The sequence below is a fragment of the Rhodotorula paludigena genome (genome assembly GCF_050403205.1).
Source record: "Rhodotorula paludigena JCM10292 DNA, Rt_paludigena_JCM10292v1_ctg5, whole genome shotgun sequence".
Taxonomy (NCBI): domain Eukaryota; kingdom Fungi; phylum Basidiomycota; class Microbotryomycetes; order Sporidiobolales; family Sporidiobolaceae; genus Rhodotorula; species Rhodotorula paludigena.
Genome location: NW_027481453.1, coordinates 122,927 through 144,281, shown reverse-complemented (window position 1 = coordinate 144,281; position 21,355 = coordinate 122,927). Strand labels below are relative to the sequence as shown.

General features: G+C 64.9%; 9 protein-coding genes across 9 annotated transcripts; 4 read left to right on the top strand and 5 right to left on the bottom strand.

The window, feature by feature from the left end:
- Positions 1 to 176: 176 nt before the first annotated feature.
- Positions 177 to 1,305, bottom strand: JCM10292_007435 (uncharacterized protein; the record flags this gene model as incomplete). The annotated part of the gene is made up of 8 exons (XM_076646524.1): positions 177 to 211; positions 270 to 342; positions 405 to 460; positions 513 to 575; positions 634 to 687; positions 743 to 840; positions 899 to 1,083; positions 1,141 to 1,305. 8 exons carry the CDS (start codon positions 1,303 to 1,305, stop codon positions 177 to 179), a joined length of 729 nt encoding a protein of 242 aa, XP_076507766.1.
- Positions 1,306 to 1,424: 119 nt separating this feature from the next.
- On the top strand, positions 1,425 to 3,137 carry JCM10292_007434 (uncharacterized protein; the record flags this gene model as incomplete). Its single annotated transcript, XM_076646523.1, has 10 exons — positions 1,425 to 1,554; positions 1,617 to 1,621; positions 1,703 to 1,721; positions 1,783 to 2,069; positions 2,132 to 2,171; positions 2,228 to 2,351; positions 2,414 to 2,678; positions 2,740 to 2,821; positions 2,888 to 3,007; positions 3,070 to 3,137. 10 exons carry the CDS (start codon positions 1,425 to 1,427, stop codon positions 3,135 to 3,137), a joined length of 1,140 nt encoding a protein of 379 aa, XP_076507765.1.
- Positions 3,138 to 5,446: 2,309 nt separating this feature from the next.
- JCM10292_007433 (uncharacterized protein) lies at positions 5,447 to 7,436 on the top strand (the record flags this gene model as incomplete). The annotated part of the gene is made up of 2 exons (XM_076646522.1): positions 5,447 to 5,523; positions 5,624 to 7,436. 2 exons carry the CDS (start codon positions 5,447 to 5,449, stop codon positions 7,434 to 7,436), a joined length of 1,890 nt encoding a protein of 629 aa, XP_076507764.1.
- Positions 7,437 to 8,025: 589 nt separating this feature from the next.
- JCM10292_007432 (heavy metal translocating P-type ATPase) lies at positions 8,026 to 11,458 on the top strand (the record flags this gene model as incomplete). Its single annotated transcript, XM_076646521.1, has 6 exons — positions 8,026 to 8,128; positions 8,220 to 8,304; positions 8,380 to 8,440; positions 8,520 to 8,602; positions 8,679 to 10,719; positions 10,784 to 11,458. 6 exons carry the CDS (start codon positions 8,026 to 8,028, stop codon positions 11,456 to 11,458), a joined length of 3,048 nt encoding a protein of 1,015 aa, XP_076507763.1.
- Positions 11,459 to 11,769: 311 nt separating this feature from the next.
- JCM10292_007431 (secretory carrier-associated membrane protein) lies at positions 11,770 to 13,334 on the bottom strand (the record flags this gene model as incomplete). The annotated part of the gene is made up of 9 exons (XM_076646520.1): positions 11,770 to 11,840; positions 11,947 to 12,013; positions 12,085 to 12,332; positions 12,393 to 12,452; positions 12,608 to 12,625; positions 12,689 to 12,861; positions 12,924 to 12,970; positions 13,056 to 13,223; positions 13,287 to 13,334. The coding sequence occupies 9 exons, from the start codon at positions 13,332 to 13,334 to the stop codon at positions 11,770 to 11,772; spliced, it is 900 nt and encodes a 299-aa protein (XP_076507762.1).
- A 252-nt stretch (positions 13,335 to 13,586) lies between these two features.
- Positions 13,587 to 15,083, top strand: JCM10292_007430 (uncharacterized protein; the record flags this gene model as incomplete). The annotated part of the gene is made up of 6 exons (XM_076646519.1): positions 13,587 to 13,841; positions 13,907 to 14,424; positions 14,531 to 14,581; positions 14,640 to 14,676; positions 14,734 to 14,894; positions 14,969 to 15,083. The coding sequence occupies 6 exons, from the start codon at positions 13,587 to 13,589 to the stop codon at positions 15,081 to 15,083; spliced, it is 1,137 nt and encodes a 378-aa protein (XP_076507761.1).
- Positions 15,084 to 15,213: 130 nt separating this feature from the next.
- Positions 15,214 to 17,275, bottom strand: SRV2 (adenylate cyclase-binding protein; the record flags this gene model as incomplete). The annotated part of the gene is made up of 8 exons (XM_076646518.1): positions 15,214 to 15,533; positions 15,592 to 15,715; positions 15,797 to 16,207; positions 16,263 to 16,368; positions 16,437 to 16,522; positions 16,590 to 16,817; positions 16,889 to 17,166; positions 17,239 to 17,275. 8 exons carry the CDS (start codon positions 17,273 to 17,275, stop codon positions 15,214 to 15,216), a joined length of 1,590 nt encoding a protein of 529 aa, XP_076507760.1.
- Positions 17,276 to 17,523: 248 nt separating this feature from the next.
- On the bottom strand, positions 17,524 to 20,285 carry YME1 (i-AAA protease YME1; the record flags this gene model as incomplete). Its single annotated transcript, XM_076646517.1, has 7 exons — positions 17,524 to 17,564; positions 17,628 to 18,114; positions 18,183 to 18,266; positions 18,329 to 18,921; positions 18,978 to 19,222; positions 19,281 to 20,134; positions 20,220 to 20,285. 7 exons carry the CDS (start codon positions 20,283 to 20,285, stop codon positions 17,524 to 17,526), a joined length of 2,370 nt encoding a protein of 789 aa, XP_076507759.1.
- A 192-nt stretch (positions 20,286 to 20,477) lies between these two features.
- Positions 20,478 to 21,348, bottom strand: JCM10292_007427 (thioredoxin family protein; the record flags this gene model as incomplete). Its single annotated transcript, XM_076646516.1, has 4 exons — positions 20,478 to 20,676; positions 20,744 to 20,925; positions 21,164 to 21,196; positions 21,271 to 21,348. The coding sequence occupies 4 exons, from the start codon at positions 21,346 to 21,348 to the stop codon at positions 20,478 to 20,480; spliced, it is 492 nt and encodes a 163-aa protein (XP_076507758.1).
- Positions 21,349 to 21,355: the final 7 nt, after the last annotated feature.

Genomic DNA, 21,355 nt, shown 5'->3' with positions numbered 1-21,355 from the left:
TGCGCGTGTCACACGCCGGTCGGAGGACCCTGATGCTGGCAGCAGACTTCTTCCTTGCTGCCAGAGCGCGTGTAAAGATTTGTTATATGTACACTGAGCCACCGCGCCGGGCGCAGCCACCACCTGGACGAGGGTACTGCCTTTCATCCTGCTGCGAAAGCTGAGCCCCGGGATCTTCACCACTTCTCGGCGGCGGGACGGATGTCCAGCTCTGTACGTCAGAATTATCAGCACTAGGAGACGCAGGAATGCACGCTGTATGGACACACCGTGAGTCCAGCAGCCTTTGGGCTGCTGAGAAAGATAGACAAAGGTGTCGGCAATAGCGGAAGGGTCGATGCGCTGCGGCGGGTTGCAGTAGTCAGCCTTGCTTGATATGCAGGAGCAGTGCCACGGGGCCATACCGTGCCCTCCTCGGCTTCGCCATAGTTCTGGCGTACGCGGTCAGTGTCAATCACACCTGGGAAATGGGCGTCAGCACAGGACTCACGAGGATGATTGGAAGCTCTTACCATCAATGATGACGTGCGACACATGCACGCCTTGCGGGCCAAACTCGCGAGCTAGCGATTGACCTGGTGCGAGAACACTGTGAGCATTCAATGACGGTGGCACTTACGCAGGTGAGCGCACTCAGGCTGCGCAAGGCGGCCTTGGTAGAAGCAAACGTGCCGAACTTGGCGGAGCCTGCAATGCGGACCATCAGCGCGGACAGGCAGTTTGCACAAAGCAAAGTGCGCACCCTTGATGGAGGCGGTTGCACCGCTGAACCCAAGGAAGCCACCCCCAGCCTGGAGCAGGAGGGGGATTACCTTTTGCGAGAAGTGAAAAGCGCCGTGACTGCTTGCTAGATTGCGTCAGACGCTGACAGACTGGAGAACCAAAGGAGGAGGCAGACAGGTTGACATCAATGCCCGGCTTCAGATCTTCTACGGATGCCTCGAGGAAAGGCTTGAGCTGCAGCGGGCTGTTCGCGTTGAACAACGCAGCAGTAACCTGGTGCTGGGGCCATTTTTGCTTGATTTGCGCGAAAGCGTCGGCAACCGAGTCGGCCGAAGAGACGTCGCAGCGGAAGGGGGCAGCCTGAAAGCTCCAGACGGGGTGAGTGGGTTCAAGACAGTTTCAGTAGAGTAAGCACACGTCTCCACCAGCGCTGCGTACGTCGCTGACGACGGACTCGAGGGAAGAGTGGTTGCGTGCGAGGAGCGCGACGGCGCCATGGGTCTTGGCGAACGCTTGTGCCAGGGCAGCTCCCGTCCCCGGTCCTGCGCCGAGCACGATAGCGAGTGTCTTGGAGGAAGCCATAGCAAGAGTGAGCGGAGGAGGAAGTGGTGCCCACCCGGCGCGTGCGACGACGTGTCTTCCTCCAGGCAACCTGCTGCAGCTCGGACTTTGCCTCACGGTGGCTAGTCGACATTGAGCAGATGCTCGGCACCCTGCTCGCACGCATCGTCGTGCTCCTTGCGTGCCTCAGCGTCGCGCTCGCCGGGACGGACTTCTACCGCGTCCTGGGCGTTTCGCGTTCTGCGACCGAGAAGGAGCTCAAAAAGAGCTGTACGTGTGCCACGCCTCTTGTGCGAGCTTGTGAACCGCGCTGACGGCTTCCACCGCTGCAGATCGGGTGCGCAGCGAGTCCAACCTCGTTGACTCTGCGAAACCGTGGCTGACCTGGCGTTGACTTCCGACTACTCCGTTGCAACAGAAACTCAGCAAGCAGTACCGTGTGTTCTTGCTCGCCTCCTCGAGCATCCCGAGTCCCTCGCTGACGCATTCGAGCCGCAGATCCCGACAAGAACGACTCGGAGGAAGGGCGAGCCAAGTTCCTCGAGGTCTCGCGAGCATACGAGGTGCTGTCGGACGCCGAAAAGCGCAAGACATACGACCGCTTCGGCGAGGAGGGGCTGAAGCAGCAGGAGGGCGGCGGAGGAGCCGGCGGCGACCCCTTCAACATCTTCCGCAACGCGTTCGGGTTCGGCGGAGGCGGCGCGCAGCAGCAGCGCAGGGGACAGAACATGCTGGCGGAGATCGAGGTCGATTTGAAGGCGATGTATGAGGGAGACTCGATGAAGGTGCGGCACTTGGGCACGCTTCTCCGTTCGGAATGACCTGGAGCTGACCAATTCCTCCCTAGTTTACGATCAATCGTCGAGCGATTTGCGAGCAGTGCGACGGTACGCGGGAGGCGGCCTACTCCTTCGCTCGAGACTGACCTCAACGTTCTCCGTAGGTTCCGGCGCGAGGAGCGAGAAGGACATTGTCACCTGCCCAGTCTGCGACGGCCGCGGCGTGCGCCTGGTGCGGCACCAACTTGGGCCGGGTATCTTCCAGCAGGCGCAGATGCATTGTGACCGGTGCGTCAAGCCTTTTCTTCTTGTCGTTCTTGCATCGGGCTCACACGCTTTTCCGCGCACAGCTGCGGCGGTCGCGGCAAGTCGATCAAGCACGTCTGCTCTGCCTGCCGAGGGCACCGCATTGTCGAGCAGCAGTCCGAGCTGAACCTGCACGTCGACCGCGGCATGCCCGAGGGCGCCGAGATTGTCTTTGAGGGCGAGGCGGACGAGAGCCCGGACTGGGTCGCTGGAGACGTCATTATGCGTGTGCGAAGCAAGAAGGAGCGAGGAGGGTTCGTGCGCAAGGAGTCCAATCTGTACTGGAAAGAGCCGATCTCTGTGTCCGAGGTGCGCCTTTGTCACGTCTTCTCTCTCTTGTTGCGCATTCTCATATGGTACTTGCACACAGGCTCTGCTCGGCTTCAAGCACCGTGTCCGAGGACTGGACGGTCACGATATTGTGCTTTCGCGGACAGGCGTGACGCAGCCAGGTCCGTCCGGTCTGCAGCCAAGTTCACCGCGCTCGCATTCTAACGAGCTGCTCGTCCCGTCACCAGGCTTTGTCGACGTCATTCACGGCGAGGGCATGCCCATCTACCATTTGAGCGGCCACGGCGACCTGTACGTCGAGTATCAGGTTGTGCTTCCGCCAGCACTGACGACCAAGCAGCAAGACGGTGCGCTCGCTTTCCTCCCTCTCTCTATGCGCCTGTCTCACATCGTGATCCATGGCCTGCAGCGCTTGAGCAGGCATTCGGATACCGTCATCCTGACAAGATCGCGAAGGACGGCCATACCGAGCTGTAGACGTGCTCAAAACGCAATGCAGTAGACGAGTATCCTGCTTCAGCGATTTTTCGCTCGTTTGCGTTTGCTACAGCTGCCCTCGCTGTTCTGCAAGGTCAGCTTGCCCGGTTCGTGACGGCGGCTTTTCGCTCGAAACCAGACGGTAGTTGACTTGCTCCAGTGCCTACACGCCCACATTGCGATGTGCTTGATGTGATGTCGACTCAGCGCGCGGTTTCTCCTGCGCTGAGCGACTGCGACGCCTGTCGCAGCACGAACTTGAGGCCCCCGGTTGAGCGGCCAATGCTTCCCTCGTCTCGCGAAAGACTCTTCTTGCCCCAACCTGGCGAGTTTCGCCCGCCCGCATGACGTTGCAGAGCTGCGAGGATCGGAGATGCAGGTGCACGGCCACTCCCATCTGCATACCAAATCGAGCGCACACGGCGATACCCGCTCCCAACCCGCACCTGCGGACTTTGCGCTTGCACCCGGCACCCTCCCTGCAGCTTTTCGGCGATTCGCATCGAAGCGATCCCCGAGAAAGAGATGCTAGCGCCATTCCGCAATGGCGGAAAGCGCAACGATCTGCAGTGACGCCGAAGGGCCTGTGCGAAATTGCTGCAGGGCCATAGGTACGGTACCTACGAGGTACAGCGGTCGCGCTTGGGTCACGCCTTCGTCGAGCGAGAAAGATGCCAAATACGCGCCTGCCGTTGACATCACTGCTTCCGGTCGATGCTCGAAGGTCCTCAGTCTTAGGCAAACGATTATAGACTCCCTTTGTCTGTCGGAAAAGGCTGAGAAAAGTCCTCCTTGGGGGATCGGTCGCCGCGCTTTGGTAGCGCTGCTTGCGAAGTCATTACCTGCCCGCGAGGCGCGAGCTTGTTCACGTAAGCTGCCCCGCGGCACGACCGCCCCACGGTGGTTCTGGGGCCGCGCGGAGAAGACGGGCAGAATGAAAAATCTGTGATCGAATGGGCGATACAGGGACGGTCTCTTCGGATCAGTCGTCGGAACAGGACGACGAAGAAATGCCCGCGCAGCACTAGGTAAAGCGCTGAGCGGCCCCGGTTGCTCGTCCATCGAGCTGAGGCCTCCTGCACGTACAGCATCGACAGAGCGCAAAGCGGCAGGTACCGCATGCTCGGGGTTTGTTCGAAGGGTGGAGCAGAAAAGGTCTGGAAGCTCCCGTCGGACCGGAGATACGAGCGCGGAAGAACCACGCTCCGCCCGAAGAACAGGGTTGTCGAGCACGGCCGAGCTGATTGCGTCCGCCGCAGGCGGTGGAATGCGTACCTACAGCACGGACGCATTCCAAGCGACAGCACACAGACTCTGTCACTGCGGCGAGAGCAGGCGGACATGCCAAGACAGCAGCCCGCTCAACCGTGGAACGAGCAGCTGAGTTCATTTATCGCCCACGCTGCGGCGCAAACTCTCCATCCAAGAAGCCCGGTTGATCCGGTAGAAGCCGAGGGAACAGCGAAGGACGACCTTGGCACCCTGGGAAAGAAAAAAAGCTGAGTTGACGGGCCGACCGTGCCGCCGGGAGCTCAGCTGGTTGTCAACGAGGACAAAGGCATGGCGCGGGCGCGTCGGGGGACAATACCGGTACGAGCAGGGAAGCCCGCCTGCATAGAGTCTCCCTTCCCCTCTCCAGCGTGGCGTGAGGGGGCGAGAGCTTGGTGAAGCAGCTTGCAAGCGTGGTCGACAGCGGAAAGGGAGCGCACAGGAGCCTAGTACGCTCACGGCGGCATTCACTGACGCGTGCAACTCTCTGCGGGACTGCAGGAGACGCGAAGAAGCGGGCGTTGCGCATCCGCGCGGTGCGAGCGGGACGACGCGAAGCGATGGGGAGAGGCGTGCGACGTTGGTGCGACGGGGCGACGGGCGCCGAACGTTGCGCGAAACGTTTGCGGGCAGAAACGAGGGGCGGTGCCTGGAAGGGAGGGGGGCGAAGGGGCGCGCCAGGCAAACTCAAGACGAGTAAGCTCGCCTTTGCTCTCGCAAGAAAGCCTGCTTCGTCCCCCTTCGCGCCCGTTCCTGCCGCCCAGCTCGTCCGAAAACCTTTGCTTCGCCCCTCGACCGTCCACTCTCGCGCTCGCCTGCGCCCGCCCGACCGCCCGCACCGCCCGCGCGCTCCCCGCCTCTGCCGCCCCTGCACCCGTTGCGAGCCGCCCCCACGCTCGTGCCGAGGAGCCCTGCGCCCGCTCAGTCGACTGCAGACGTCTATCCACTGCGCCTGCGGCCGCGAGCATCCCGTCAGGTGCCGTCGATCTCGCCCGCGCGCGCTTGCCGAACTGCAACCACAAACGTGCTTCGCCCTGCGAATGGCAGCAGCCTCGGTCCGCCCGCGCGAGTCCGTCGAGGACAGCGACGAGCTGCCGTTCGGAGACTTCTGCTTTAGGTGCGTCGCCCCGCCTCTGTCGAGACTCGAGGCCGCGCGCGGCGACGAGCGCGAGGACCTCCTCGGCTGACGCTTTCCCCCCTCGTGTCCCCATCTGCAGCTGCGGAAATGCGACGGCAGGGTCGACGTACTGTTCTACGGCCTGCCGCAAGGCCGACCTAGAGCGAAGCGAGGCGTCGCCCGACGACTCGCCCTGCCTCTCGGCCGTTCCGCCACTCGTGTCTTCGACCAAGTCGTCGTGCTCGACCCCGCCAAGCTCGGCCAACAACAGTCCATTGGCACTGAATGGCATGCCGCATGACCTTGCCGAGCCGCCCTCGCTCGATCTGCCTCCACCTCAGCACCGCTTCGAGTACGGAGGCCAGTCGCTCCCGAACGGCGGCCGCTTCCCCTCGACCTGGACGATCAATTACCAGCCTGATCCGCTCGCTTCGCCCGTCGTCCCGCCAACAGGGCAGGCGCCGCCAAAGGATCTGTTCTACCGCCGCAAGTCCGGCAACCCGCGGTCCGCCGTCCCGTCCCCTCTGTATTTTCGACAGAAGGCCGCAGCGGTGCACTCGTCGCCTGCGTTCGGTCCGTCATCCCCTGCGCACCGTTTCCTCGGCCTGCCACATTCGACCGACCTTTCCGGCGCCGACGTGCACGAGGATGACATCGCGGCCTTGACCCTCCCATCGCAGCGCGAAGCCCCATTCGTTGCGCCTCTCCCACACGTGCCGCACCTCCCACACCTCGAGCACTGCGGCCGACCGGGCTGCGTTGGCATGCCCAAGCGTCCACCGGTTGAAGCCGCGCCCTCTGCGACGAGCAAGACGAACAGGCGGCACTCGGGTCCCGGGTCGCCTGCATTGCGCGCGCTCGCACCGCTCGACACGTCCGAAGACGTGCTCCTCTCGCCGCGGATTCGCGCGTTGCGCTCGGGCCGCTCGCCTGTCGAGACGCGCGAGCCGGCTGCACCGTCGCCGTGCGCTGCGGGTGCGCGCGAGAACGACGACGACCATTCGGCATTCGCGTGCTACCTCTTCTCGCATCTCTCAACCGAGGCGCCGCTTGAGCGCGGCAGGTCGGCGACGACCGACCACAGCGCTCCAGACGTGCAGCGCAGCTTGTCGATGGACGCCGTGCTGCGCGGTCGCGTCTCGAACTCGTCGTCCATGTCGAGCTCGCCTGCACCGCCTCGCGTCACCCGCGGCATGCTCGGTGGCCGTGGACCTGCTGCGTTCGGTATGCGGTCCGAGCCCGCGATCCAGCCCCTCGCCTCGACGTCGATCTCGCCGCCTGAAGACGACCTGTCCTCGACCGTCCGTGACCGCAATGCAACCATCCGCGCGTCCAATTCGCGCGGTCGCCGCGACGTTGAGCGGATGCGTCTGACGCCTGGGCACACCATCCCCGCCACGGCGGAAACGCCAACCAGCGGCGTCTCACCCTTCCCTTCGCCTCCTCCTTCTCCGCCGACCGCAGGTCGCGGGCGTTCCGCCACACGCCGGCTCTCCGACGCCGCGGCCGAGGCAGTCGCTTCCCCCGATCCGCGTGGCCGCTCCAAGCTGCGCGGCCTGGGTGCCGTAAAGCGCTCCATGTCGCCAACAGCGCGCGTCGAGTCTCGCTCGCGCAGCCGATCGCGCTCGCGATCCTCGCGCTCCTCGCGCTCTCGCGCCCGCGCAAGCTCGCCTGCTCGCGGCCGCGGTCGCACGCGCGAGCGCACGGTCGACGAGGACCCGCGCGGCGAAGCTGCTGCGGTGCGCGCTGAGCAGGAGGAGGAAGTCGACGAGCGCCGCGGCCGTGGCCGGGCTCGCGAGCGCGACAGCCGCAGCCGCAGCCGCAGCAAGCTTCGTCGCGGCCGGGGCCGCGAGGTTGTCTTCTCGATGGGCGCGTATGGCCACGGCTCGTCCGGTTCGAGCGAGTCGCGCTAGACCAGTTGTCTCCGCTTTCCGTCAACAAGCCGCGTTCAGCAGCAGCATCTCCACCTTGCATCGTTTTACACCACTCGCACACCTCGCAACCACGCAGCAGTACCTTTTCCTCGCATTGTCGTTCAACGGCCCAGGTCATCGCATCCGCATGCCTCGATATCCCACTCGCTCCTTCCCTCTTTGCCTCTGTGCACCTCATTGCAGCGATTATACCCCTAGCATCCCTTGCTCTCTCGCCTTCCTCTCCAACCTAGCATCACTCGCACTCGCATGGCTGCTCAACGCGCCCCATCCTCTCCTCACTCGCAACTCCCCTCGCTCGCTGCATTGCCCTCTCTCCTACCTCGCAATAAAGACACTCCTTGCACAATCTTTGCGGATGCCTTGCGTGAGAGTCTGACTGAGACGCCATCTCCGAAAGCCGGCAGAGGCCGAGACTTGATTTCGGCTCTTCGCGTCCTGATCTCGCTCGACCGTCGCTGCCTGCCGGCGTGCAGCCCGTCTGAGCGCTTGCGTGCACTCTCCGCAGTCTCACCGATCCGCCCGCAAGCAGATCCGTCCGCTTCTGGCGTTTCCCGCTCCTGTCAAGATGGCCGCCGCGCCTCTTCTCGACGAGGACGACCTCGACACGCTCTCGTTCGGCAAGATGGACGCGCCGAGCGCAATAGAGACGGCCCAGCTCAAGGTCCAGGGTGCGTCGCGCCGCTCTCGAGGACCTTCGGCATCGCCGCTCCGTTCTCGAACGCTTCGCTCACCTCAGCTGTCGCTCACTCTGGGCCGCAGGAATGACTTGCGGAGCGTGTGTCGCGAGCATAGAGAATGGCTTGAAGGGCCAGAAGGGCATTCAGAGCGTAAAGGTCGCGCTTCTGTGCGTCGGCCGTTACTCCCGCTCGCTCGGGCGAGCTCGTTCGCGCGTTGTGCTGACCTCTCCTGCGCTCCGCAGAGCCGAGCGAGCGGTTATCGAGTACGATGCGAACGAGTGGACGCCCGAGAAGCTCGCCGAGGTGCGCTTTCCGCCGCTTCTGCTTTATCGCACTCGCCTCCATCTGACTGATCGACCCCCCTTGCAATGCGCGCACGCAGGAGATCGAGGACATGGGCTTCGAGGCAGCGCCAATAAAGCCGGTTGCGGCCGATACAGTCGTGCTGCAGGTGTACGGGATGACGTGAGTCGCGCGAAAGGACAAGCCGGCAAAGATGGGCAAGGTTCGCTAACGTGAATGCGCTCGTCTTGCCATGCAGGTGCGGAGCCTGCGTCTCGTCCATAGAGGGCTCGCTCCGTTCGACTCCGGGCATCTTGACCGCCGTCGTCTCGCTAGCGACGGAGCGAGCCAGCATCACCTACGACCCGTCCGTCCTAGCCGGCGTGCGCGACGTCGTCGACATCATCGAGGACACCGGCTTCGACGCAACGCTTGCATCCGACGAGAACAGCGCGATGCAGCTGCAATCGCTCGCGCGAACCAAGGAGATCCACGAGTGGAAGAACGCCTTCATCCGCGCTGTCTCGTTTGGCCTCCCCGTCTTCCTCCTCTCCATGATCTTTCCCATGATTTCATTCCTCCGCCCCATCGTCAACTACAGCCTCATCCGCGGCATCTACCTCGGCGACCTCGTGTGTCTCTTCCTCACACTCCCCGTCCAATTTGGCATCGGCATGCGCTTCTACCGCTCAGCTTGGCGTTCACTCAAGCACGGCTCGGCAACCATGGACGTCCTCGTCGTGCTGGGCACGTCGGCCGCGTTCCTGTACTCGATCTTCGCCATGCTCTTTGCCCCTCTCGCCAGCGATCCTTCCTACCACCCCAAGGTCTTCTTCGACACCTGCACCATGCTCATCACCTTCATCTCGCTCGGGCGGTACCTCGAGAATGTCGCCAAGGGGCAGACCAGCACCGCGCTGAGTCGCCTCATGAGCCTCGCGCCGTCGCAAACGACCATCTACACCGACGCGGAGTGCACAAAGGAGAAGAAGGTCCCGACCGAGCTGATCCAGGTTGGCGACGTCGTCAAGATCGTTCCCGGTGACAAGATTCCCGCCGACGGCCTCGTCGTCCGCGGCGAATCGTCTGTCGACGAGAGCATGGTGACCGGCGAGGTCGTGCCCGTCGCCAAGACGGCCGAGTCGAGCGTCATCGGCGGCACGGTCAACGGCAAGGGCACGTTCGACATGCGCGTGACGCGCGCGGGCAAGGACACTGCGCTGGCGCAGATTGTTCACCTCGTCGAGGAGGCTCAGACGTCCAAGGCGCCTATCCAGGCTTTCGCAGACACCGTCGCCGGCTACTTCGTTCCCGTCGTCATTTCGCTCGCTCTGGCAACCTTTATCGCCTGGATGATCGTCTCGCACTTTTCCGAGACGCTTCCGCACGTCTTTGAGGAGAAGGGCGCGACCAAGTTCATGGTCTGCCTACGCCTTTGCATCTCCGTCGTCGTCGTCGCGTGCCCGTGCGCGCTCGGCCTCTCGACTCCGACGGCCGTAATGGTCGGCACCGGCGTCGGCGCTACGCACGGCATCCTGATCAAGGGCGCTGGTCCGCTCGAGGCGAGCCACCGCGTTGACCGCATCGTCCTCGACAAGACGGGCACGGTCACGCTCGGCAAGTTGGACGTCGTCGGCGTGCGCTGGGTCGACCGTACCGGGCTCGAGTCGATCGAGGTAGAGGAGCTCGGCGCGCGGATCGGCTGGCAGGAAGACGCGATCCTCCTCTTCGCCGCGGCCGAGACCAGGTCAGAGCACCCACTCGCCAAGGCCGTCGCGCAGTGGGGCTTGCGCTCCCTCGGGCTGAACGAGGTGCCCGCCTCGCTCGACGTTGCCGCGTTCGAGTCGGTCACGGGCAAGGGCGTGCGGTGCGAGGTGTCGGGCCACTTTCCCGCGCTCTCGCCCGGCGCTGGCACAGGCCGCTCGACGCACCGCATCGAGATTGGCAACGTCGACTTTCTCGCGACGCAGTGCGGCATCACGCTTCCGCCCGCGTACGACGGCTTCCGCACGCGCGAAGAGTCGCTCGGCCGCACCTGCATCGTCGTCGCCGTTGACTCGCAGCTCGCGTGCGTCGTCGCGCTCGCCGACACGATCAAGTCCGAGGCGCGCCAGGCCATCGATGCGCTCCGCGCGATGGGCGTCGAGGTCGTGCTCGCGACGGGCGACCAGGAGCTCACGGCAAAGGCGATTGCGGACGAGGTCGGTATCGCGTACTCGGACGTGCATGCGAGCATGAGCCCGAACGGCAAGAAGGCGCTCGTGCAGAAGCTGCAAGCGCAGGGCCACCGCGTTGCCATGGTGCGTTCTTCTCCTTTGCGTCCTCTTTCTCGCTCCTGCTCAAGCTCACCACGCGTCGCTGCAGGTTGGCGACGGCATCAACGACTCTCCCGCCCTCGCCGCAGCCGACGTCGGCATCGCGCTGTGCAGCGGGACCGACATCGCAATGGAAGCGGCCGACGTCGTCCTGATGAAGTCGGACCTGCTCGACGTCGTCGCCGCGCTCGACCTCTCGCGGCGCATCTTCCGGCAGATCCGCCTCAACTTTCTCTGGGCGACTGTGTACAACCTCGTCGGCGTCCCGCTCGCCATGGGCCTCTTTCTCCCGTGGGGCCTGCACCTCCACCCGATGATGGCCGGCGCCGCCATGGCCTTCTCGTCCGTCTCGGTCGTCGCGTCGTCGCTCACGCTCCGCTTCTGGCGCCGCCCGCGCCTCGCACGCCGGCACGACGACCCGGACGCGGCGCGCGGCGAGGGCACGGTCGCCGAGCTCGGCAGCGCCGTGCTCGACATGGTCCGCGCCGGGTGGCAGACCTTTGTCGTCGCGCCCGCCGAGCGCAACCGCCGCAGGGGCCGCGGCGTCGGGGGCGTGCGCGAGCTGTTCCGCACGCGGAGGAGCGCGAGCGAGTATGGCTTGCTGGGGGGCGGAGGGACGGCAGAGCGGACCGACGTGGAGGATGCGCTCGACGAGGAGGAGGGCATCGCGCTCGTCAGCGCGGCGACGCCGGCGGTGCGCAACCCGGGCTTCGTCGACCCGTGATCCGTTAGATTGTGCGCCTCTCATTCGTGCTTTCAGAACCTTCCTTCGTCTTTGCGTCCTTTGTCTCTGTGGTCCGGGGCTGTAATCGACCCCCCTGCTGTGTTTCTGAACAAGTCTCCGGTGCGAGTACGGCTACGACGAGGGAAAGAGACGAAAGGGCAGGACGGGCAGGGCAGCACGAAACGAACAACCTGTGTGTGAGCCAGGACGACATCAGCGCTTGGAGTCAACGCTTCCTACGCTTGCACTTTGAGCGCGCACGGCGACGACGAAGAGACGTACTGTTGAGTAGACCGGAGAGGAAGGCGCGCTCAGACCTGCGCAGTCTGGTTGGCCGACGCCGGCATCGAGTGCGCCTTGAACAGGTACGCCTTCAAGCCATCTGCGAGGTTAGCAGCCCGTGGATCAGTTCTGAGTCTTGAGTGCAGCGCACCGGAAGCACAGCAGAGGGAGGAGAGCGACACGGGAAAGGGAGAGAGAGAACTCACACATCTGGATCTCCTGCTTCGCCTGCGCCAGCGTGTGCCCCTGCTCGCCATGCGAGTGACTCCAGACCTGGTAGTGGTGAGATATGCAACATCAGCAAAGAGCTCGGCGGGCCGAGGACACGCTCAAGAAGGACGCACGTTCTTGTACATCCAGAGGAACGCGAGGAACTCGAGCGCCCACCCGACGGTCGCGAGGACGCAAAAGACGCCGGCGACGATCGAGCCATTGGCGAAGCGCGAGATGAGGTTGATCAGGCCGGCCGAGCCCGACGAGGGGACGCCGACAAACATGTAGGCGCAGAAGGCGAGGTGGAAGCCGCCAAAGAGGAAAAAGATGTAGTAGAAGAAGGAGTACTCCTTGGCGTAGGCGTTGTAGACTGGGCGGTCTGCGGGGCGCGAAGACGTGAGGAAGCGGGTCGACCTGACAGACGAAGGAGATGACGTACACCACAGCAGGAAGGACAGCACGGTGATCACCGGGGCGTACATGATCCCTGCTCCAAGGTCTACATCGTCGCGCGGGCGGAACAAAGGGTGTGCGATGGATAAAGTGGGCGAACGGGTCGAGACGAGGAGAAACAGCGCGATCGAGGAGCGGTTGGAAGGTACGAGTGGAAGGTCAGCTGCAGTACTACGCCATTGACCGCACAATGGGACGCACCAGCCCCACCGTTGCTTGCTGCTCGGAGACACGAGAAGCAGGTCAGCCAGAACACGGAAAGCGGCACTGAAAAACACGCACAGCCCGACACGAGGAGGAGGACGGCGCCGACGAGGTTGATGATGAGGGTGAGGACGAGGAACATCCAGATGCGGTAGAGCGTGAGGACGGTCGCCTGGTGGGCCTGGGGGATTTCGTCTTCGATGCTGTGGAAGAGGAGCGGGAAGGGCCCAGGTGGCCAATTGTTGCGGCCGCTGCAGGGTGCACGAGCGCGTCAGCGTGCGGAGGAGTGCTCGGATGGAGGGAAGGAGCGCACTGCTTGCGGATGTGCTCCTGCTTTGCCGTGAGGGCGGATTCGCGTGCCTGCAGGGGACGTAGCGGGTGAGTGTCGAGGTACGCGCGGGTCGCGTCGGCGTGAGCAGCAGGGAGACCGAGCGCGTGCACGCACTGCCAGTTCGCGCTCGCGGCGCTGGAGGTCCTCGAGGCGGGCCTGGACATTGTCGTTCGCGGGTGCGGAGGGGGATTCGTAGGCCGACTGCGGGGTGGGCGAGGCGCCGTAGTCTTCGTGCTGGTGAGAGGAGAGGCCGGCCTGCACTGCCGGGTCTGCGAACGGGTTCTGCGCGGGGTGGGGGGAGCGCGGTGAGATGAAGGCGCGACGGGGTGAGAGAGACGGGCGCACCGAGTCCATGCGCTGTGCGGCGTGGCTGTCTGCGAACGGGTTCGCCATGGTTCTCGCCGTCTCGGTCTGGGCCCAGCGGTCAAGCGACGAGAGCGAGCGACGCCAACCGCGAGTCGACCGCACGAGCCAAGGTCAGCCTCTGTCCGCGACCACCGCACACTCGAGAGCAGGAAGAGGGGCACGCGTAGACTGGGATCAAGTGTAAACGCGTAGGAACGCATCCCTCGCAGCTGCTCGTCCCACTTGTCCCGGCGCACGCGCTCGTCGTCGCCTCCCCCACTTGGCCGCCAGCACCGCGCAATGGCCTCGCGCGTGCGCCTCAGGCCGCTTTCCCTCGCAGGAGCCCTCGTCGCGTGCATCCTCTGCTACGCCCTCGTCCTCCACCCGCTCCTCCCGCGCGGATACCTCGCCTACTCGACCCGGCCCCTCTGGGACCGCTCAGAGGCCCCGACACAGGTCATCCCCCACTACTGGGCAGACGACCTCGCCCCAGGCCAGCAGTGCGCTGTCCACGGCTGGGAAAAGCGCACAGACAAACCCCAGGTGTGGGACGCCGTGCGTGAACTCTTCCCCTCGCGCCCCTCTTCCGCGTCGACTCACGTTCATCCTCCCGCCCCCAGACCATCTTCTCGACCGAGCTCGACCTCCTCCTCGTCCGCCTGCACGAGCTCTCGCCCGTCGTCTCGCGCTTCTTCCTCGTCGAGTCGGACCGCACCTTCACCGGGCACCCGAAACCGCGCCTGCTCGAATCCGCACTCGCGACCGACGCGCGCCTCCGGCCCTACCTCGCGCAGATCACCTACCGCCCCTTCACGGGCGCGCCCCTCGCGCCGGGCGAGTCGCCCTTCGAGCAGGAGATTGCCCTCCGCCGCGCCATGACCGACCTCCTCCGCCGCGAGTACCCCGCCGCGACCTCGCGCGAGCCCGCGCCCGTCCTCGTATTTAGCGACGTCGACGAGATCCCGTCGCGCAAGACGGTCGAGCTCCTCCAGGCGTGCGAGTTTGGCAGCCCGCTCCACCTCGGCATGAAGTCGTACCTGTACAGCTTCGAGTGGGAGGAGGGCGGCGAGACGAGCAGCTGGAGGCCGACCGCGGTCGAGTGGCCGCTCAGGGGAAAGGGGCCCGACGAGTTCTACCGGTGAGTGGGGCAATCCTTGACCGGGCAAGGCTTGCTGCTGTGGCGGCTATGCCCCGCCTCGTGGTCTGGGAGGTGCTCCCTACTCACCTCTTTCCGAGTTCCGCAGTCATGGCAAGGTGACTGAGCGCGTCCTGGCCAACTCGGGCTGGCATTGCTCGTGCGTTCCTTTCCTGTTGATGTCCTCTAGTCTCCCGCTCATCCACGTCCTCCCGCAGCTGGTGCTTCCGCTACATCTCCGACTTTGTCACCAAGGTCCGCCTTCCCCCACGTGCCACCGCTCTATCCTAAACTGACACTCGCCCCGCACAGGCGACGGGCTACTCGCACACGGACCGACTCGGGTCGCGCCCGGCGGCGCTCCTCAAGCCGTCGCGGATCCAGCAGACGATCTGCAGCGGCCTCGATTTCTTTGCGATGCTCCCCGAGGCCTACACGTACCGCGACCTGTTCAACAAGATGCGCCTGCTCTCGTGCGTCGCTGCCTTTGTGCCTGCTTTCCCAGCCTGGACTGACGACTTGGGGGCTGGGTCGATCTCGACAACAGGAGCAAGTCGGCGGTCGACGTGCCTTCGTACGTGGTCGAGCACGCCGACGAGCTGCGGTACCTCCTGCCGGGCGAGGGCAACTGCATCCGTCAAGATGCACCGCCCAAAGCCTGAGCTCGCCTCGCTGTACACACCTTGTAACACGTACATAGACGCGCAGCCGGTAGGCAGAGAGAGAGAGACTGATTGTGAGAACAAAGAAAAAAACACGGGAAAGAGTCTGTCTACGATGCGACCCCGCCTCTCAGCCCGAGTGCTCGACAACGGTCGTGACGAGCTTGCCATCCTTGACGACCGTCTTGAACTGCTCGGGCACGGCCTTTTCCTCAAAGATGCCGTCCTCCTCGCCGTCGACGGGGAGCGACACGTTGAGCGCCGAGCATTTCGCCGACACGATCTCGCAGTCGAGCGACGCGCGCGAGAGGTACACCTGCCCGCCGTCGTTGCCGTCGAGGAGCACGGTCGGGACCTTGCCGAGGATCTGCACCGTGAACGACGGCGAGTTGGACACGCTCAGCGACGACACGGTGCTGTCGAGGAGGATCGACGTCTTGGGGCAGTTTACTGCGCGGCGGCGCGGGTCAGCACACGACGCGATGCTGCAGGACGGGTGATAACGCACCGAGCGAGATGGCGTTGACCTTGCCCTTGACCTGGATGATCGAGCTCTTGACGTTGAAGATGTTGATCGTCTGGTTGATCTCGGTCTGGTCGACCACAATTTGCTGCTCGCCCTCGTAGTTCTCCTGTGATGTACGAAATGCCGTACCGCATCGTCAGACTCCGGGGTCTGAGCGGAAGCGGATCCAGCCAAGTCGGCGACGCACAATGTTCCACTTGTTCCCATCCAGCTCCTTCTTCGGCGGCTTCTTCGCCGCCTGCTGCTGCTGGTGCTGCTGCTGACCCATCCCTGCCGGCTTCGGAGCCTTCGCCGGCGCCGGCCCCTTGGCCGCGCGCAGCTCGGGGTTCTTGTGCGTCATCTCGCTCTGGTCGACCTTGCGCAGGCCCTTGGTCACGTCCTCGCCGCGGTTCAGCTGCGAGAACACGGCCGACATGTCGCCGCCGCCGCTCGACGAGGAGGATGCGGCTGGAGCGCCGCCTGCGGGAGGAGGCGGAGGGGGCGCGGGCGCGGCGGGAGGAGGAGGCGGAGGGGGAGGCGGGGGTGCGCCGCCGGACGGACCGGCAGGCGCGGCAGCGGCAGACGAAGAGGCGGGCTTGTATGTCGAAGCGTCGGCGCCCTACGCGGAGCTGAATGAGTTCGCGCTCCCCAGAACGGGAGCGAACGCAACGCACCTTCGGGTTCCAGGTCAAGCCCGTCGTGTGCCACTCCATGACGTACTTGCGCAGCTCCTCGAGGAGCGCGACAAAGCTACGTGCCCACTCGACCTGTTTCGGGTTCCTGTGAGGGTGCGCAAGGGAGGCTGAGCTCGTGATGGCAGCGTTCGGAGCTGCAAGATAGCGACCTACGAGTCCTTGTGCTCCTTGATGACCCGGTTGACCCAGAACGTCGCACTGTCCTTGAACTCGCCGACGTACGGGCCAGGCTTGCTGTCCTGTGTTGGAGGGAGGAGACAGGGTCAGCGAAAACGCCGTGAAGCGCAAGTGGGGCTGAGAGCGCACGAGCGTGACCCATCCAAGCGCGGGAATGCCCTCGCTGACGACCGAGAGCTGATTGCTCTCCTTGCTCGCGCGGTTCTTTTCCTTGACGTCGATCACGGCAAGGAGCGCCTGCTGCGTCGGGGCGATGAGCTGCTGGTACTTCGGGTCCGACGCCGACACCTTGGTGCACGCGGAGGCGAGCTGGACGAAGTCCTTCTGGGCGAGGAAGCCGTTGGCAACCTGCTGCGCCTGTACACGGGCACGCACGACCGTGTAAGCGACGGAGAGCGAGCGGGCCGAGGAGGGGGGGCGGCACGCACCTGTTCGGCGATGAGTCCGCCGAGCTCCTTGCTGAGGTCGACGTAGGCGGTGAGGGGCCCGTCGACGAGGTCCTGGAAGGCCTGCACGGCGGGCGCAAGCTGCTCTGCGCCCTTGGGCGGCGGGGCGGGGGCCGCGACGGGTGCGGCCAGGTGGGCGCCCGAGACGGCCGACGCGCTCGAGGGGACGCCGCCGCTGCTGGCGTGGGTGAGGGCGACGTCCTCGAGGCGGGAACACGCAGCCTCGAGCCGCTTGAGGAGCGCGTTGAGGCTGCCGACGCCTGCGAGCGTCGAGGTGGGGCAGCGTCAGCGGCGAGCGGCACGGGCGGGCAGCGACAGGGCGAGGGGCGCACCGGCAGCAGGGACACCAGCCACACCAGACGAGGCCATCTCTCTCTCGGAAGCAAAGAGCGGAAGAGCGAGCAACAGTCGCAGACACAGGAGACGAGGCCGACTTCGCTCCGACGAGACATGGACGGGGCACGCATTTCCGACTCTCAGATGCATTGAGAGGAACTGCGAAGGGAGCGTAGCGTTACACTTTGCGCGGCATTGGTGGGATCTAATGCAGGAGCGAGAGCGGGTGCAATGGGGACAACGGGAAGAAGATGCGAAACGCGAATGACTTTCGGCCCCGCCTACTCGAGACCGGTGCGCTGGATCGGCTCGCCCTTGATCACTGCAACGCACAATAGGGTAAGATGGAGCAATGAGCGGAAGATGCAAGGGAGAGGCGGCGCACCCTGCTGGACCTCCTTGAGGTCGAGCGTCTCGTACTCGACGAGCGCCTTGGCGAGCCGCTCGAGCTCGACCCTGCGACTGCGCAGCATGCTCCTCGCGCGCTCCTGCGCCCCGTCGCACAGCGAGCGGATCTCGCCATCGATGAGCCGGAGCGTCTCCTCGCTCGGCTGCGCGCCCTCCGAGTCGCCCGTGTGCGCGACGGGGCCGACCGCGTCCGAGAAGCCAAAGCGCCGCACCATGTTGGTCGCGATCGACGTCGCGTTCGAAATGTCGCTCGACGCGCCGTCCGTCACGTTCTCGACGCCGTAGATGAGCTCTTCGGCCATGCGTCCGCCCATCGCCACGTCGAGTCGGGCGCGGTACTCGGTGAGCGTGTGCGAATTGCGGTCCATCTCAGGGATCATTAATGTATATCCAAGCGCATTACCTCGCGGCACGACCGTGACCGACTGGAGCGGGTAGGCGCCCTTGGTGTAGAGTGCGAGGAGCTGAGCAGGTGAAGCGAAACCGTCAGTGTCTCGCTTTTACGGGTGTCTCGCATGGCAAGTGCACGCACAGCGTGACCAGCCTCGTGGTAGGCCGTCGCGAGCTTGTTCTCCGGCGTGATGTAAGCACTCGTGCGGGCCGCGCCCATCATGATCTGCAGAACGACTTTCGTCAGCCTGCTTGCACTTGCCAGCTGACAGGTGCGAGAAGACGCACGCGCTCCTTGGCCCACTCAAAGTGGCTCGGGCGCACGACGTCGGCGTTCTCGCCCGACGCCTTGACAGCCGCCTGGTTGACGAGCGCCTGCAAGTCGGCGCCCGAGAAGCCGATCGTGCCGCGCGCAATGATCGAGAGGTCGACCCGCTCGCGGTCGTACAGGATGTTGCGCATGTGGTGCCGCAGGATCTCCATCCGCCCGCGCACGTCGGGCAGCGGGACGACGACGTGGCGGTCGAAGCGGCCGGGGCGCACGAGCGCCTTGTCGAGCGACTCGGGGAAGTTGGTCGCGCCGATGAGGATGATGCCCTCGCCCGACGCAAACCCGTCCATCTCGGTCAGGAGCTGGTTGAGCGTCTGCTTGTGGAACGACTGGTCCTTCGGCGAGCGCTTGCCCCCGACCGCGTCCAGCTCGTCGATGAAGACGATGGCGGGCGACGACTTGCGCGCGGCGGCGAAGAGCTCGCGAATGCGGCGTGCGCCGACACCGACGTACATCTCGTCAAACTCGCTGCCGCTGGCCGAGAAGAAGGGGACGCCAGCTTCGCCAGCGACGGCGCGGGCGAGGAGCGTCTTACCGGTACCAGGAGGGCCTGCAGACAGCGTCGGTGAGCGTGCGTACAAGTCGAGAGTGGAGAACTCGACGCACCCGTTAGGAGGACACCTCGAGGGAGCCTTCCTCCGAGCTTTTCAAACTTCTTCGGGTCTTTGAGGAACTCGACAATCTCGTAAAGCTCGTGCTTGGCCTCCTCGACACCGTGCACGTCCTTGAAAGTCGTGCCGCGCTTGGCCGGGTCGTTCGGATCAGGCGGCGCCGTCGGCTGGAAAGGCTGGTTCTGCGCGCCGGCGCGGAGAATGCCAGACGAGTCGATCAGGAGCGAGAGGAGCGAGAGACTGCATGCGCGCGAGGTCAGGCATGGACTGATTCGGCACGAGGCAGGGGAGGACGCACAGCAGGAACGAGTAGAGCGCAGTGACGGCGAGGAACTTGAGCACGCGCCAGACAAGCGGGCTCTTGGCCTCCTCGACGACCACGCGGATAGGCTCGACGCCGTCGGCCTTGCCGCCCGAGGCAGAGGACCACGACCCAAAGGACCCGAGCGACTTGACCTTTGCCTCGCCGCCCTTTCCTCGGCCCGCAGCCCCCGAGAAGAGCGCCGTGACGAGCGAAGCGGGCGCAAGGCCAGACTGCTGCGCTGTTGCTGCTGCTGATGCAGGCTGCGCGGGGGCGGCAGGCGCTGCAGCCGCCGCGTCCGACGACTCGGGCGCAGAAGGCGCCGCCGTCGCTCCCGCCTCCTTGAGCAGCTCGTCCCTCCTCGTCGGCGCCGTGTGAATCTTGTTGAGCAAGTCTGCGACCTGCTCGTCGCTGCTGTTCTCGCTCGCCGCGAGCTTTGTCAACGCGCGCAAGTAGACCCGGAACGGCTCGTCCTCCCTCAGCGGCGCGGCGCTCGCGCGCTCGGCGCCCCACAGCTGCGTCGCCTCCTCGTACAGCGCGACCGCCTCGGCGTGCTTGGCCGGCTGGTCCTGCGCAAAGAGGTGCTCGACGAGCCGCAGCTGCGCGAGCGAGCGCGCCTCGGAGGTCGCAGCGCCGTCGACCGCGTCGCGCAGGGCCTTGCCTGCGCGGTCGAGCGTGAAGAAGTGCCGTGCGGACTGGGTCGTGCTCGGGATCGAAGCGGCGGGACGGGGAGAGCGCGAGAGCGAGAGCGGATGCCGCGGTGCAGCAGCGAGCGAAGCGGGCGGGAGGGCGTGCAGGGACTGCGCCGACGAGAAGGTGCGCAGAGGTGGAGACGGTCTTCGCTGTGCGCTCTGCAGGGAGTGTAATGAGCGCGATTAGCAATTGGCGCCGAGAGCCGGAAGGAGCGAGGGGAGGAGTGGAGGGATGGCGGCGTACGGCTTGCGCGAGGTCTGCGAGGAGCTCGCGGAGGAGCCGACCTGCAGGTCGCCCTGCTGGCAGCATCTCGCTTGTGTGCGCAGCGAGAGAGCCGGTGGCGGACAGGCGCAAGCGAGACGGCGTTCAGGCGAGTGCGGCATCGGCACCCTCTCGCGCTCTCCTTTCCACTTGTACGATGACAAGAACACTGTTCAAGCGATAGCAAAGTACAGGCGACTGCGACCGGCGCAGAAAGACGGACCCCGCGACACCACGTCTTCACTGCTCCTTCTTCTGCCGCCCCGAGTAGATGAACCAGCCGACGGCGAGCGCGATCAAGACCCACTTCATGTAGTTGTTCTCGGGCGGCGGGACCTCGGTCGGTACGGGGGTGCCGCTGAGCGTCTGCCCTGCGCCAGGGAAGGTTCCGCTCGTCCCGTCGCTGCCACCGCTGTACTGCTTGATGCCCGCTTCGATCCTGCCAGCAGCGTGACACGCTCAGTGTTGAGGTCGGCAAGACGCGAGGGCAGGCACGGGACACTCACGCTGCAGCGTTGGCGCCCTTGACCTCGTGGACCTTGCGCTCGCCCTTTATGAAGACGAACGTCGGCATCGCCGAGATGCGGTATGCACGCGCAATCTCCTGCGCCTTGTCGACGTCGACCTTGCAAAAGGTCACGCCGCGGTATTGATTCGCGAGCTTCTCGAAGACGGGAGCGATCGCATGCTGTCGACGCAAGTGCACGTCAGCATTCCGAACCCTGGTCGTGCAACGGCTGCAGCAGGTGCCAGAGCACGAATCGAATGCAAGAAGCGGCGCGCGAGACTGGCCCAGGGTGGTGACAGCCGGCTCGAAGCAGGGCGGCGAGCAGGTGGGGGTGCCGCTCGGGAGACCAGCAAAGAAGCGATACGTCGCCAAAGATACACAGTCCAACAGTCAAGCGTAGAAGGAGAGGATCACGCACGCAGGGGCCGCACCAGGTTGCGTGGAAGTCGACCTGTGTGCGCGAGAAGACGAAGAGGATCAGCGGGGGTACGGGGACGAGGCTGGGGGCAGCGGAGCGGGGCGCACGACGGTGAGGCGGTCCTTCTTTGCGCTGAAGAGCTTGTTGGCCTCGTCGAGCGTCGTCAGGTGCGTAATCGCCGACATGGTTGCA